The following is a 17,587-nucleotide window of genomic DNA, read 5'->3' as shown; positions in this document are numbered from 1 at the left end:
ACCATTGAGTACAAGTTGAGTATTATTGGTTTTGATTTTGATTATATAAGTGTTCATCCAATCAAACATTTTAAAGATGGTGACATTTTGACGTTGCTGGATAAAATTGATGTCATCTACTACTTCAACAAGACAAGAACTTTTCAACAAGTAGATATGTTTAAGGATGCAGCTGTGGTTTAATTACCGTGCCGCCCCTTTTTCTCTCTCAAGAATTTCTGATTTGAGAATGTGTTCTCGTTTTAGTTCATAATTTTAGTCTACATTTGTCTATCTGTGTTGTGTAAGGTTTCTTTGTAGTGTAGTGTTTGGAATCTAAGGTTTGGTTCGAGTTCTAAGGTTTCTTCGTCGTGTAGTGTTCGTGTTTGGTCGTATCGTGTCGACCCGGCATACACACGTACCTACAAAACATAACTTTGCTATAGTAAGTTCAAGTTTTGGTATTTCAGTGTTTACCAAACCAGACGAATCTGTCATGTTTGGTTTCATGAATATTGTAGAAAATAACAAGAAACCATATTGCTATAAATACAATATTCAATTCTAACTATTTCATATGGTAAAAGGTGATTACATCTAAGTCCATCTCCAATCATTTACACCAAACTCAAATCCATTTTTGAGTATAGTGTATACCAAAAAGTAATTTTACTCCAATCATTTACTCCAAATTCAAACTCAAAAGAATATTCCATATTTATACTTTTTATATCTTTTCAATTATACCTACATATTTATTTAAATTACATATGAGTCCCACAATATTTTTGTCAATAATTTATGTAAATTAAATAATTATACAAAATTTTCTTATCAATATATTTGTATTAATTATAATTTATATTAAAAAAAATTACAACTTTTAAAATAAAATATACTAAACTTATTATAATAAATTCAAATATAAATTGAAACACATTTAAATATATCGCTATTACATAACACATATCACGATAAACATACAAAATAGCTAAAATTTAAAACTCCAAATTTGTGTATTGTTCCCACAAATGATCAACTAGTGCATTTCGAAGTTCTAGATGAGCACATTTATTTTATTATAATAATTTGTTGTCCTTGTTTTATTTTATTTTAGTGCATTGAGGTTTAACTTGCTTTATTAATAAAGACTTTGCTCTTGTTGTGCAACCTTCATCTATAGCTCTTTAGTAATGAATGAATCTCAGTTGAACAACTTCTAAACTATCGATACATAATCATAACGGTAAGCAATGGTAAGCAATAATAACAAGACATTTTAGCAATATTCATTCCTATTTAGTAAATATATTAGTTATTGTTTAAAAAATAACATAATTTATTATAATATTGTGTATAAAACAAATTTCCTAACATATTACTAATTCTCGTGCAAATTACTAGTATATCATGTACTAGTAAATAAATTAGCCGGCTAATTAAGTACTTTAAAATAATAGTAAGGACTATTATGCAATATTTAAAACTTTTTTGCAGTAGATACTCAATTTTGATGTTTACTTTGAATTTGGTGTTGTTTCATCAAAAACCCTAAAAATGGGGTTGGGTATGATGTATGGTTGGAGATCATTTTCAATCTCCAACTTGTCTTCCTTGATAATATTGAGTTTATATGACAACAGTCTCACAGGATGTATCCCAATTTTCCAAAATCTTCAGGAATTGTATCTCCATAACAACAACTTCAAAGGTACTTGCTTCATCAAATCAATTTTATGATATATACATTTACGGATCTCAAACAATGAGAAAATTATATCGAAAATTGAAAACTTTAATCTAGTCCGGTTAGTTCTTATATTTTTTACAAAAATATTCATCATTATAACTTTTTTTATTACTACCTCCTTCCACCAAAAATTTGTTCAATTTTTCCATTTCCGTCCGTCCCTCAAAATTTGTTCCATTTCACTTTTACCATTTTTGGTAGTGGACCTCATATTCCACTAACTCATTCTTACTCACATTTTATTATAAAACTAATATATAAAAGTAGGACCCACAATCGACTAAATTTTTCAACTCACTTTCCATTACATTTCTTAAAACCCGTGCCGGGTCAAATAAGACAAATTTTGGTGGACGGGGTAGTATTTTTATGATAACTAAACAAAAAATCAAATTTTATGTACAATTATGATACATATATATAAATGATTAAGACTAGATGAAAAATTAACCTAAAAGCTACGAACTTTTATTTAATTAATTTTTATGTTTTCCTGTTTTAGATTTTGACTAAAGTCTCTTTTTGGTCCTTAACATATGACGATTTTACGATTTGGTCCAGAACATTATCTTTTGAATTATTTGGTCCAATACATTTAAAAACGGGCCGCAATCAGTCCATTTTGGACGGTGCCGTGTAAAACTAACGGTCAACGGCTGTTTAGCCGATTTTGACCGAATTAAACATTTAATTTAGAATTTTTAATTATTTTCAAAAACAATTATTGTAATTCTAAATGCCCAAAACAGAAAGAACACTCTTGATTTCCTCTTTCTTCTCGGTTTTCCTTGAAGATTGCCGCTTGTCACTGTTCTTGGATTAATAAGGGAAACTAATTATATGTCGGCGATCAGTAAAATGCAGACGTTAGCGAGGGTCGGAGTGGTGGTGGAGGGAGGGGGGCCTGAGTGCGACGATGACGTCATCGGTGGTAGTCGAGCCGCATACCAGAGGAAAATCGACACCGCCCCCACAATTCCTCGCCGGAGCCATCAGCGAGACTTGTACCATTCTTCTCGCACGCCTCACCATTCTCTTTCAGGTTTTTACTCATTTATGAATTGCTCAACATCGTAATCCTTTTTTCAGTTGAAGAACTCATAGTAGTGTGGGTTTGAATTGAATTGGAATGAATTGTGCCTTTTTATGGTGAATTGAATCAATTGATTGTCTTGCTTTGATAGGGTTTATGTTTACCCTTTTCTTTGTTACATAATTGAGTTGAATTGAAGGATGAATCGGTTTTGCAGCTTCAAGGAATGCACTCCGATGCATCTTGGTTAGAGAAGGCAAGCATATATTTTGGGTTTTTAGAATAACAATAATTATTTTGAAAATAATTAAAAATTCTAAATTAAATGTTTAATTCGGTCAAAATCAGCTAAACAGTCGTTGACCGTTAGTTTTACACGGCACCGTCCAAAATGGACTGATTGCGGTCCGTTTTCAAATGTGTTGGACCAAATAATTCAAAAGATAATGTTCTGGACCAAAATCATAAAATCGTCATATGTTAAGGACCAAAAAGAGACTTTAGTCTTAGATTTTTAACTTGGCTATTTTTGCAATTCAATTAAGGGCAAAATAGTCTATTTACAAAAAAAAGTTATTACCATTAATAGATATTTATTTTTGTATTACCATTAATACAGAACTGCAAACCAAAGCATATGGAGGTGATTTTAATGTGATTTTTAGGTCATTTTTAGTTTATTTTAATAAGGATGATATAAAATGATCTACAAATAATCTCAAACCCAAATTCTATATAATGACCTAAAGCTGATTAATAATGACCTTTCGTATTATTGGTTAATTATTGATCATAAGATTGAAAAAGCTCATGATCGGGATTTGGCCGTAGTAAGATGGATTTTTGTTTTGATCACTTTCCGGCTACAATTAGTATTTTTCTTATAAAATGATACTTGAGCTTTGTATTAAGAATAACATCTGCTCTTGAAGGACTTATTCCTCCGAATATCTGGAAGTGCAAAAATCTTGAGATCTTGAACTTGAACTACAACAATCTCAGTGGCAACATCCCTCGTACAATTGGAAATATGAGCATGCTTAGAGAGTTGCACTTGGGTTGCAACCATTTCACAGGTATTATTATATACATGATACTTTCTTAACTATGCTCTTTCAACACTTTTTATGATAACAAAAATTCTTTATCAAATGTATCCCCATTAAGAATTATTTTTTTTATAAAAAAGTAGGCTTTTTTTCAATTTGACAAAATATCATCAATATGTGTACATGGATAGGAAGTTCTGTTTAAATTATTACTCTATGACTTAGTATGTATAATAACGTACAATTTTACATATATTTAATATTGCTATCTTGTTGACATATACCGCAGGTGAATTACCACAAGAGATTGGCACTCTGCCAATGCTTGAGACTTTCACCGTGTTTAACAATTCCTTATATGGATTGATCCCATCTTCCATATTCAACATATCAACTTTGAAGAATTTACAAGTTACATATAATGAGTTTTCAGGTACTCTTCCATCAGATTTGGGGAATTCACTTGTCACTCTTGAAAAGCTCATTTTGGGTTTTAACTTATTTAGTGGCTCAATTCCAAGCTCTATCGCCAATGCTTCCAAACTTACAAGTTTGATATTGGTTGCCAACTTATTTAGTGGCTCTATACCCCACTTCGGTGATTTGAAGTTCTTACAACTCCTTTCCCTTTCGGAAAATAATTTGAGTGGGGCAGAATTCACAACTCAGGAACTGACATCTCTCTCTTCATTAAGTAATTGTAGACAATTGAAGTACCTGGATGTAAATAGCAATCCACTAAATGGCATCCTACCTGCTTCACTAGGAAATTTTTCCTCATCTCTTGTGTTTTTTGATGTAACAAACTGCAGCATCATAGGTGACATTACTTCTGAATTAGGAAACTTAAGTAGTTTGCTAGCTCTAAGTTTAACTAGAAATCAGTTGAGTGGACTCATTCCACCAACAATTGGGAAAATGAAGCAACTCCAAAGATTTAATCTTGATGGAAATCAGTTGGTAGGATCTATCCCTAACCAACTTTGCCAAATGAATCATTTGGGGGAGTTGTACCTAAGCATGAACATGCTTGTGGGTCCCATACATGAATGCTTAGGTGATGTTAAATCCTTGAGAGTCATCTCCTTAGGTTACAACCAATTGAATTCTACCATTCCTCCTAACTTGTGGTTCTCAAGGACCTTTTGGCTTTGAGCTTGGTCTCCAATAATTTGAGTGGTCAATTGTCATCCGCGCTTGGAAATTTCAAGTTAATCTATCATTTGGACTTGTCGTCTAATCAATTTTCAGGTGATATTCCTACCTCAATTGATGATTGTCAAACACTAGAGTTTCTTAACTTATCAAATAATTTTCTTAGTGGATCCATTCCTCAATCCTTGGCAAAGGTTAAAGTTTTGGTAACATTGGATTTATCTTACAATAATCTTTCTGGATCAATACCCAAACTCTTGGAAGACCTATGTTGTCTTGAAAATTTTAATGTTTCCAACAACAAACTGGAAGGGAGAATTCCAGATGGTGGCTGCTTTGGTAACTTCAGTGCACCGTCTTTTTCTGACAACTTAGCTTTGTGTGGTCTAATAACATTTCAAGTTGCACCCTGTCCAGAAAGCCATCATAGATCATGGTTAAAGAAGCTCATGGTGTCATTAGTGATTTTAGCTGTCATTGTGGCGATTGCATTGCTTGCTTTCATACGGATGTGTAAACAGAAAAAAGTACCCCTCTTGGTTCATTTTTCAGCACAAATTACTGAATGCATAGGAATTCCTTACAATGAACTTGAACGAGGAACAAGTTCATTTAGCGAAACCAACCTACTTGGAAGAGGTAGCTTTGGTTCTGTATTCGAAGCAACACTTTCGGATGGGTTGAAAGTTGCTGTAAAAGTGTTCAACTTGGAACTACAAGGAGCAGCAAGGAGCTTTGGTGTTGAAAGTTCTATATTGAGCAGCATTCGACACAGAAATTTAGTTCGGGTTATTGGATATTGTTGTAATGTGAACTTTAAAGCATTAATTCTCACATACATGCCAAATGGGAGCTTGGATCAATGGTTGCATTCCAACAATTATAGTGTGGATCTTATACAGAGGTTGAAAATAGCAATAGACGTTGCGGCCGCCATGGAATATCTTCACCATGGCTATACATTCCCAATTGTTCACTGCGAAATAAAACCAAGCAATGTGTTGCTTGATCAAGACATGGTTGCCCATCTTGCTGATTTTGGCATTTCCAAGCTTTTCAATGGAGGCGAAACTATCCTTCAAACACAAACAATGGCAACCATCGGTTATGCAGCACCAGGTATGCATGATTCTAACCTTTTTAAATTAAATTTCATCATTTATTAATGTTTTACCTAATCCTAACTAAAAATTGAATGCATGTAATACTATTAGAGTTTGGAATAGAAGGGAAAGTTTCAATAAATGGAGATGTATATAGTTTTGGGATACTGCTGCTGGAGATGTTTACCGGAAAGAGGCCAATGGACGATATGTTCGATGAAGAAAGAAGCTTAAAACAGTGGGTAAGCGAAGCACTAGAGCAAAATACCGCAACTCAAGTGATGGCGTCTGCTTTGCTGTCAAGGGAAGATCAATATTACTCTGCCAAGGAGAAATGCATGTTATCAACATTTGAATTGGCAATGAAATGTTTAGTTGTTTCAGCAGACGAAAGGATCAGTATGATTGAAACAGCGGCCGCTCTGCACAAGATTTATGCCACATTTGTAGCGGGAACTCAATGGCGTCGTCCATGAAATTTTCCCTCCAAATCTCCACCGCATTCGGCATCATTTTGTAGCCGCAATCAGCCCATGGCTCCACCCGGTGATTCGCCTACCTCTATGCGCTAGCTACATGCCACGGCGAGAGGTAGATCTTCATCCTTATGGTGATACGATTTGAATTTGTCTTATTACTATCAGTTTCATATCTATAAAGATGACCATTATATTAGTTTGGGTGTGTTATATTGCTAACTCATCAATGCAGTGTATTAAAAATGTCACATAATGCCAACACAATATATTGAAATGTCAATAAATTATGTTTAATACATTTCGTAGATGAATTAATAGAGTAAGCAACTTAAGAAAGTTAGCAATTGATCACACTTCTATGTTAGTATAGCATGGCTATATGAGTGTGGTTATGGTTTTGGGTCGCTTTTTGTTTCCAAGTTTCACCTTAGTTAAAGTGTTTTATCTTGTAATCCGATTATTTGTGTATTTTCGATCATTCGCGGCCGCCTAAAGTGTCACATGCGACACCGTGTTAAGGGCCTTCTTCCCTTAACTGAGGCCGGCGGCGTTGCTCGGCGGCCGTTGAGGATTCCGGCGCCCTGCGTAGGGTCGGCGGAGATCGATTGGGGCTGTGCGCGGAAGTACTTCCGTCGGGCAGCAAGTAATTAAGGTTTCAAAACCTTGAGTCACACGATAGTGGAGAAATAATAATTCTTATTGATTGATTGGAGGATGGAAATAATAACAATCTATGCCCTATTTATAATACTAGAATACTATACCCTAACTTATTGAATAAGAAAACTAAGATATGGAAAGATTTGGTGAATCAAAAGATAACTAAATAATATGGATATCCATGATCGTATCAACTCCCCCGCGGTTAAAATCCGCCTTGTCCTCAAGGTAGAAACCACGAAGCAACGATGAGAGTTGAAAGCAAGCTTTGGCGAGGCATCTCCTCCTGGATCAAACACACACCGAGCAGCTGAGCGTTTCCCTTCATCACCTCCATAAAAAATCAACGAAGGCAGACCGATGTAGTCGTCCAAATTCAACGCTAACGAATGCAGACTGATGTGGTCGTCCAAATTCAACGCTAAAATGGAATGCTCTGCCACACGTCCAATGCTCAAACACGGCTTGTTTTTACGCGGAGGAATCAACCGTGCATCGACGTTGATGGTAATCGAAGATTCATGTTTGAAATGTCAGTGACATTCAAATCCACATAAACATAAGCAAGTGCTTGCAAAGTGTGCGCCCCTCCTTTCTTACCCAATCCGTCCGTATTTAATTTAAGATCATTTAGAAACAACCTTTGTTTCTCTTCCATTTCTAATTGATTGTCCTGCTTCTGTATTTCAAATTCATCCGTGTGCTCATCAACAAGGCTCTGAATCTTCATGCTCTCTCTTTTGCTTGGCTTCTCAATCAACACACTGAAATCCTTTTCTTTCGTCTCTAAATTAGATTGATGAGTATCAGCTATTATCTCTTTCTCGGTCAGCTTCGGAAATTTTTTATTGACATCTTCTTCTCTTTTGGCAGTAGAGTCACTCACTTTCTCTTGTTGATTCCACACACTATTAAGTTCTGTCAACTTATCCTCCCTCTTTTCTTCACCATCGTGCAAATGTGTTTCCCACTCCTCTTTCCTTGAGCTTGATACACCAGCCAGTGGATGATGAGTAGAGGCCAAGAATGGAGCTGACACGGGCAGCGATTGCAACGGCTGACAAGCTCTCGGTGCAGCATAGGGTGGCTGCTCAATAGTCGACGTTGTATCTGGCTGCTTTTGCGGACGATCTGATCGCAGCGGCGGTGACGGTGCAGCAGCAGCGAGCGGTGGCGCTGCTGAGCGGCAGAGACTCGGTGTTTGCCGGCAGGAGGGTTGTCGCGGCTGTTGATGTCGTGTTCGGTCAGGAGTCGTAAGTGTTCGGTCCGGCTGCCAAGGGTGATGTCCTGGTTCAATGTTTGAAATACACCCATATCCTACTCTCTTCTCAATGCCACGTGAAGAGTTCATGTCATGAGTCATAAAACAAGTGTCTTCATGAATATGTTGTCTCATATACCCAACATCAACATTCTCATCATAGGCTTGGTTGCGTCTAGGGGAACGGGCGTCCGGCGGGTCCCAGCAGGATGGCTGGCGAGTAGTATAGTCATGTTGCACGTACTGATCAACATATTGGTGAGAGAAATCTCGATAATCATTGCCATATCTCCCACGTTGGTCCCGCGTGTCGATGTATTGGTCACGAAATCTTGCCGGCGGATTGCAGCGGCGCTGATCGTACGTCGGTGGCCATGGACGGCGGAAGTCGTCATAATCCCTTTTGTCTTGGGCAGGAAACTCATAAGGAAACTCGTCAGGAGGCCGAATCCATCTTGCTGCGCGAAGTTTGGACTCATCCCATCGCCTCTCCATGTCGGTTAGTTTTGAGAGCAAGAGATCGAGCTTTGCACTGTAAACTTGTTGTCGTGACTGTTGCTGGTGGTCGAATTGCCGATGGGTGTAGTTGGATGACATGATAAGTGAGTGCTTGGGTGATCACAGAATATGGAGGGTAAAATGTGGCGGTGATGGTGGTTTGACTTCGACGCGGCGCGCGGGAATCCTTCCCGTCGGGCGTTGCAAAAGTAGAGTTGTCCGGCGGCTAGAGCTCGGCGGACAGGCGGGACTCGACAACCTAAGCAGTTGCTGTGTGCGGAGTCTTTTCCGTCAGGCAGCGGTGTAGCTTCGGTTTGAGATGGTGGGAGGGTGAGATCACGATGAAAGCACCAGTTGTTAAGGGCCTTCTTCCCTTAACTGAGGCCGGCGGCGTTGCTCGGCGGCCGTTGAGGATTCCGGCGCCCTGCGTAGGGTCGGCGGAGATCGATTGGGGCTGTACGCGGAAGTACTTCCGTCGGGCAGCAAGTAATTAAGGTTTCACAACCTTGAGTCACACGATAGTGGAGAAATAATAATTCTTATTGATTGATTGGAGGATGGAAATAATAACAATCTATGCCCTTATTTATAATACTAGAATACTATACCCTAACTTATTGAATAAGAAAACTAAGATATGAAAAGATTTGGTGAATCAAAAGATAACTAAATAATATGGATATCCATGATATAGAGGATCGTATCAACCCGACCAACTGCTTGCGCGCCCAAAACGTCCTTGCTCGACTCCTCGTATCTTCCCGGAAAAGCTTGGCAATTAACTCCTGAAATTTAAATAAATGCGCGATTACTTTCTGTAATTAATGTTCTCAAATTAAATATTCCGGACTTAGGATGATTTTACCAATTAATTTTTTCGGGAATAAGTCCCGAATAAATCAATTATTATCAGCCCAAGATCTTTATAAATTAAATTTCTTTTTATTAATCTGGCCCAGAAATTAATAAAGTTGGCCCAAAGGATTGGAAGCCCAAAATTGAATTAAAACTCCCATTTAATCAATCAATAGGGAAATGCCACGTGGCCACATTACGGCCAGCCATAAAATTGGTTTAGCAGAAAAAACTCGGTGCATTCATTATATCCGGTTCAACTCTAATTTCTTTTGACTTTTATGACCTTGTAAGTTGGCTGCATAAAAATTCCCACCCATTTTTTCACTCCTTTCTCCTGCCAACCTCCCAACAAATAGGCGCTTCTTTTTCCACTTTCCTTCCCTTTCCTTGTCACGAAAATTCGCACCTCGAAGAAATTTCTGGCCGATGCAGTGATGACGAGGAAGTTTTGAGTCGTGTCATGACGTTTTTTTTTTTGTTATCGCTTTTGATTTTTTGGATTTTCGGTAAAAAAATAGATTTTGTAAAATTTTTATGTGAAACTATCGATTGCTACATACATTTGTTTAGTTTCAGTAAAAAATTTGGATAGATTTATGATAGGATATGAAGAAGAGATATCAGATATGTATTAGTGTGTGCATACTATGATAAATTAGAATGTGTATAAAGATAAATTAAATCATACAGTATATAAAATTATCCCCAATAGGTCAATTGGATATAAGAGTTAGTTAAATAATTCGATTAAAATTCCAAATTTAATCTAGGGTCAAAGATCAGTTAAAGTCATTTATTGTATTAAATTAGTCAAATAATCGATTGAGTTATTGAATTAAGTATAGGACATTTTTAAAGTCAATTACCAGTTAAATCTAAATTTTTGTTGCATTAATCTTATCATTCAATAACTGGTTTAATTGAGTAATATTTGTTGCATTAATCTACATTCAATTAACTGGTTTAATTGAATAATATATCAAACTATTAGATCATATTGAATAAAAAATCAAACTCCCCAATTAGTCTTGGGTATATTTGGGTATATGATTTAGTTAAATCATTGAATTAAAATCCCAAATTTAATATAGAATCAAGTATCAATTAAAATCATTAATTGTATCAAATAAATTTCACTTTCGATTGAGTTATTGAATTGAGTGTAAGATAAATTGAAAAGCCAAGTACTCGTATAAATCTAAAAATTGAATTGATTAGTCTAATTGAATTCAATATCAAACTAGATATCCGATGATACATATCCAATTGAATCAAGTGTAAATTATTCTCAGTTAGTCAATTGGATATATATCAATCTAGATATCCCGAATTTATACTAGGATCAAAGATCAATTTAAATTATTAATTATATAAAAAATGATCTAATATCCAATTAAGTCATTTAAATCGTTGCATTAATCTTAACATTCAAAATGATTAGTTAATTGAATAATGATCAAACTAGACATCCTATTGTATCCATTAGATATAAGATAAATTAAATCAAATAAATAACTATCCAAATTAGTCAAAAATGGATATTAATATTTAGCTAAATTATTATTAGCTTTGTTAGTTTTGTTTTATATATTTAGTTTGATTCTAATACGTTTTAAAATATTATTGATATTTTAATTTTATAAAATTTATGTAAATCAAAGTTCAATTTTAATTTTAATTTTAATTTTATCCAATTGAATCAAGTGTAAATTATTCTCTGTTAGTCAATTGGATATGTTATTTAGTTAAATTATTCCATTGTAATTTAAAATCCCGATTCTATACTAGGATCAAAGATCAATTTAAATTAGTAATTATATCAAAATGATCTAATATCCAATTAAGTCATTTAAATTGTTGCATTAATCTTACCATTCAAATTGATTAGTTAATTGAATCGATGATCAAACTAGACATCCTATTCACCTATTGTATCCATTAGATATAAGATAAATTAAATCAAATATATAACTATCCAAATTAGTCAAAATGGATATTAATAATTAGCTAAATTATTTTTAGCGTTAGTTTTGTAATATATATTTAGTTTGATTCTAATATGTTTCAAAATATTATTGATATTTTAATTTTATAAAATTCTTGAAAATCAAAGTTCAATTTATCCGTTTTCTCTATAACTACAAAAAAGAAAAGAATAAAACATCAAAACTAAAAATCCTAATAACACTTTAAAATATATTAAAATCAAACTAAATATATAAAATAAAGCAAAAGGTTTTAACGATGCATCAAACGAGGGTGATACTCATACAAATTGCTCACATAGAGTATATAGAATATCATTTCTTTTGATTAATTAAATCAAAGATCAAACTAGATGTCCAGTTGGGGGAGTGTTATATTGCTAAATCAGGTATTGTCAATTTAAAGTATTTTTAAAATCCTCAAATATTCAATTTAATTTCATAACAATCGAAGTTCTAAATTAATTAATAATTTCTCAATCGAATTATAAATCAAATATCCAACTTCTAAATCATGACAAAGTCCATCAATTTCACGAGATTGACTACACCTCCAATTTTAATCTCCGTGAATCTAAAACCAATTCCTTCTTTTATTAGGTGTGAATGCATAGTAAAAAACCCATTAATGCACATATGAGAGTATTTCAAGTTGTGAATTATAGCCATAAAAATTCCTAATTAGTACTATTAAGAATCCCATATTTGTACTTATAAGACTACTCAAATGTAAATTAAGAATACTATCTGTATTTTCGATTGCTTTAGTTTATCATTTTAGTTATGAACGATTTTCTTTGTTGGTATATGTTAATATACTATTGTACCATAGTTAAGCATTATATTTATATACATATTTTTAATTTATAAATAGATTTCTTAATTCTGTAATTTAATTTCATGGTATTTATTAATATTACAAATATTTAGGAGAAAATTCTGTCAAATAATTTAGGATTATTGTTCTTAGTCATGTTGTTGTACACAGGAGCTTACTAATTTCATGGAACAAATTTCATTAAAATATTACTGTATGATACATTCAGACTATATGATAAATAACATTAATCGATTGGGCATTTAAAAAGAACTCAGTTAATTAGTGTTTGTTTTGATTCAAATTCCAATTAAAGGCTATTAAATAGGAAGTTGTTGTTAATGCTAACTTTATTTCAAATTTTGAAATAGTATACAGATTCCCTCCCGGTCTGAAATTTTGAGATGAGAATTAATAACCAAAAATAAGGCAAAGGATACATAAGTAATTTTAAGCCATCCACTAACTATAACTAATATTTTATTGATTAATGTACACTTAAATTTACTAATTTAACTTTATGTGGCCGGCTATAATGTGGCCATTTAGCATCATTCTAATCAATAACAGTATCAATCATCTCCCTTCTATGATTACCAAATTATTGAAGAATAGACTGTGGTTGGATATTACCTAGTTAGCAATTTCTCCTATGATTGCTTGTTTCTCACTTGAACCTATTGTTATGGTTTGTGTTATTGTGTATGTAACTTCTTGTGATAGTAGATTGTGTGAGATTGTGATTTGTGAGTGATGGAAAAAGTCGAGTAGTGTATAATTAAAATAATGTGGAAAGTAAATGACAATAATTGGGATTTATGTGGATTAAATGGCTTAATTGCCAATTATGGAAATTAAATTGGTTTGACTGTGTGGTTAAATTACAGGATTAAAAGCAGATTCAGAATTCTGCTTTGGATCGATTCTGGCTCTGGATCGGAGAGGTTCAGAAAAGAATATTTAGGTTTAAGGATTTTAACTGTGTTCCATCTGTCTTAATTGTTTAGGACCAAATTATAATTTAATTGTTGTAATTAAATCAGGCCCAGAGACTTATAGAATTAATTAATTCTTGGACTTTTATGCTTGGGAAGGAAGGCCCAAGTGTAATTACTCACGTTATATTCTTTTTATATTAAAGTCCAAATTTCATCGCCTCTTTCCCGTACAAACTAAATCGCACGAAGTTAATTACTTGAGTATTAATTTTAAAAAAACACAATCGCGTGCCAAAATGCACTTCCACTTAAGATTCAACAACGATATCAACTTCTACCCACATCATCGATAAGTCAAGTCATCTCCAATTGCATCTCATGTTGAAAGTGATAAACTGACACTTATCAAACATGAAAGACACACAAATGAAAGGGGAAAACTCCAGCTCAGCTCTCTCTTACTTCAACACTCACCACTTGAATCTGTTGAGACTGATTGGATTTTCTCGGAGCAGTCGGGGAAGCATCTGAATTGGGAGAATCGGTACAACATAGCCCTCGGTACAGCGAGAGGGATCACGTACCTCCATGAGGAATGCCGGGATTGCATCGTTCACTGCGATATCAAGCCGGAGAACATCCTCTTAGACGAGAACTACTGCGCAAAGGTTTCTGATTTCGGCCTTGCAAAGCTCGTTAACCCAAAGGATCACCGGTATAGAGCCCTAACTAGCGTGAGAGGCACGCGAGGCTACTTGGCTCCAGAGTGGCTCGCCAACCTCACCGGGAATGGTGTTTGAAATGGAATAGGACTGGAACAATTAAATCGGGAAAAGAAGGCATTGTAATTATCGTTATACAGCTATATATGTGTAGTTCTTTTTTTCTTGAATAAGTTTGTCATATTGTGTAACATAAGACTATTATTATTATTATTATTATTATTATTATTATTATTATTATTACTAGTCTTATCACCCGTGCGATGCTCGGGCCAAATTTTTTTCCCAACTACACATTCTCAATATATCGATATAAATGAGAAATAATAAAAATAATTTATTATAATAATAAAGCTGTTCAAAAACGTATAATACTACTGGCTATAAGTCTCATGTTTTAGTATTTAACTTTTGTTAACCCTCTGCCCTACTCAAATATCTTTTATAATTATATTTAAATTATTTAATTGAATATAATCATTATATTAATAATCTTTTTCTTCTCATCCATAATATTAAATCATACATATATACACCATGAAGTAAATGTAGCAATTGTAACAGTCATACAATCATACATAATTACAAATATACTACATCCCTATACTAGTACGTACTCCTACTATTAAAAGGATTATTCGTTGAAGTATTATTCAGCCGTTAACTTTGACATTCTCATTAAAATATTTTGTTGCATGCTCCCAAGTCCCAATAACAATTCATTGTCTACTATTTCCAATTTTCAGTCTGCCCTATTCATCTCTATCTTTTTAATTATATTATAATTAATGTATGAACAGATTTTTTTTTCATCTTTCTATGATAATATACTTTGGCAAGCCAAATGCATTATTAATGCTAGCTTGCCGTACTAATTTCTCTTCTACAACTAATTTCAAATATTAATTGATATTAACAGATATTTTTCCATGTAATCTGCGTTAGGAGGATGGACTTATTATTAATGCTAATTTGCCAACATATAAGTATAAATAAAATAGTTCATAGTATATATTCATTTGAAATTTTTGTTTCCAGCACTTCAATATTAAACTTACATATCAGTTATCACATTTAGTGGAATTCATTTAATAAATTTCGTTACTCCTGCCCCTATTTAACTCTTTAAACATTATGAAATAGAACATTGACCTATTAACAAATCTATTTCATATTCAAATAAGACTTTGGGAAGACAAATCGATAATTACCACCACCTGCAGCTTTTTTTTTTATGTAAAAGCAGATTTTTGTTTTTGTTTTTAAATTAAATATGTCTTTTTGTAGCTTCTTTTCACGATATACCATGTATTATTAATAGGTTCGGTTTCCTACGTGGTGTAATGAATTTTTTAATCTATGCTTGAGTTTAGGAAATCATACAGTGCATTCTCAGAAAAGTATAACCAAAGTTTTCCTGCATTTTACCCTCTCTCTCAATAAATTTTAGTCACTTCTTTTTTTATTTATTTTTAAAAAATTATAATAAATCTATATTATTCTAACTTTTATTATACTCCCTCCGTCCCAGATAATTTGTCTCAATTCCTTTTTCACACTCGTTTTGTAAAAATAATAATAAATAGGTAAAGTATAGATAAAGTAAAATAAGAGAAAGAATAATGTAGGTAAGACTATTCTCTACATTATTCTCTTTTGTATTTTACTTTCTCTCCACTTTAACTATTTATTATTATTTTTGCAAAATGAGTGTGAAAAAGTAACTGGAACGAATTATCTGGGACGGAGGGAGTACTATTTATTCTCTTATAATTATTTATTAAGATTTTTCAAAAATGAGTGTAAAAAAGAAGTATCCTCAATGACAATCATATTATTTTTAACACAACTATCCTTTTCTATAGATTATAAGATAAGAAAAGAGAAAGAAAGATGAATAGTCATGACATACGTTTAAAATCAAGATAATAATTACACAAGTTCCCATCATTCGGTAACCAAAACCCCTCCATCCCTCCCTAACCTCGTTTTATGCCATTTGGTTGCTGCTCGATGCTCAATCAAGCTAATGACCATTGAGGTCGAGCATTGATCTGACAATTGCAAATTTTGCATCTCGGAATATTGAGCATTGAACTATTACTTGACAAAAGATGCTCAGTCGTGCTTACCGAGTATGCTCAATCAAGCGTTTAAGCATCGAACTTCGTGCTTACCGAGTATACTCATACAACGTTTCAATATTCAAATTTAAAAATACCAAAAAAAAAATATTGCTACTATAAAAAGTGAGAGAAGAAGCCCTAATTCTTATTCACACAACGCAACAGCTTCTTCCACCATGTTTAAAGTTAAACGCATTCCATTTCCACCATTAACGGAGCGAAATTTCTTCAAAAACCTACCATCAAATCTCACCACCAACATCCTCTCACGCCTCCCTCTCCGGACCATTTCAATCAGCAAATGCGTCTGCAAACCATGGCTCTATCTCCTCCAATCTGCCGATTTCGCCAAATCCAAAATCAAAACCCCACCCGCCCTAGCTCAATTGAATCCCTTGACGAACTCAACTCACTGCACCGTTTTCCAATTCAAAGACGAAGACGAAGCCGATGTCGAGAGCCACACACTTCGCTTCCGCCCAATGGCCGATTTCGAAATCCCTCTCGGAAACAAAATCACAAGATGCCGAGCTTAGGAGACCAATGGATTGCTCCTTGTACAGACCTCGTCAAAGCGTCGTATTTGTATATGCAATCCGATCACTCGTGAATATATTAATCTCTTTATCCCTGCTGAATACGTGTCAGCGGCTTATTTTTTGAGTTTCGGATTTGGCGTGAGCAATAGATGCTGAGCCTCTCAGGATATTGAGTCCGAGGAAGAATTCCTGTCATATATCCAAGCTATAGGCTTCGAGTGGTTACTAAATCACAGTGAACAAGAGGTGCCTGTTATCGCAGCAAGGGAGTTTTTCTCCACTTTCCGATTCAAAGCCACGATGGATCCAGACTCCGACTCTATATCCTCCCGCTTGTTCAACATGGAGCATTTGATGAGTATAAGAGAATGGTCCCTCAGAATGGGGTTGTTCACGACGAGGAGGACGAAGAGGGGATCTGGAATGAATGAGAGGATGATTGGCGCTCCGAGGAACACTCCTGGCTTTGCGCCGCAGTCTGCATGGGAGGCGATTACACATCAGAAGAGTGGCACTTTCAAGACTAGTGCTTCTAAGGGCTTCCACATCACAAACCACCTCCTTAGATTTGACCAGGAGTTCGTCGGCTACAACCTAATGAGTTCTGCCAGCTCTGCTCTCACCACCACCGAACT

General features: G+C 34.5%; 1 protein-coding gene across 1 annotated transcript; it reads left to right on the top strand.

Moving 5' to 3' along the window:
- The first annotated feature begins 4,946 nt into the window (after window positions 1-4,946).
- Window positions 4,947-6,739, top strand: LOC125199174 (putative LRR receptor-like serine/threonine-protein kinase At3g47570). Its single transcript, XM_048097292.2, has 2 exons — window positions 4,947-6,085; window positions 6,181-6,739. The coding sequence occupies exons 1-2, from the start codon at window positions 5,416-5,418 to the stop codon at window positions 6,543-6,545; spliced, it is 1,035 nt and encodes a 344-aa protein (XP_047953249.2). The 5' UTR covers window positions 4,947-5,415; the 3' UTR covers window positions 6,546-6,739.
- The last annotated feature ends 10,848 nt before the right edge of the window (window positions 6,740-17,587 follow it).

Source organism: Salvia hispanica, chromosome 6, assembly GCF_029641045.1.
Source record: "Salvia hispanica isolate PSC_SH4W2 chromosome 6, Shi_PSC_v1, whole genome shotgun sequence".
Classification (NCBI taxonomy): Eukaryota; Viridiplantae; Streptophyta; class Magnoliopsida; order Lamiales; family Lamiaceae; genus Salvia; species Salvia hispanica.
The sequence above is the reverse complement of the archived record's forward strand: the minus strand, read 5'-3'. Positions and strand labels throughout refer to the sequence as shown.

Bases quoted from the DNA above. Each gene is read 5' to 3' on its own strand.
- LOC125199174 (XM_048097292.2), top strand. From the start codon at position 5,416: ATGGTGTCATTAGTGATTTTAGCTGTCATTGTGGCGATTGCATTGCTT. The intron at 6,086-6,180 runs GTATGCATGATT...TAATACTATTAG, and splicing joins CATCGGTTATGCAGCACCAG to AGTTTGGAATAGAAGGGAAA.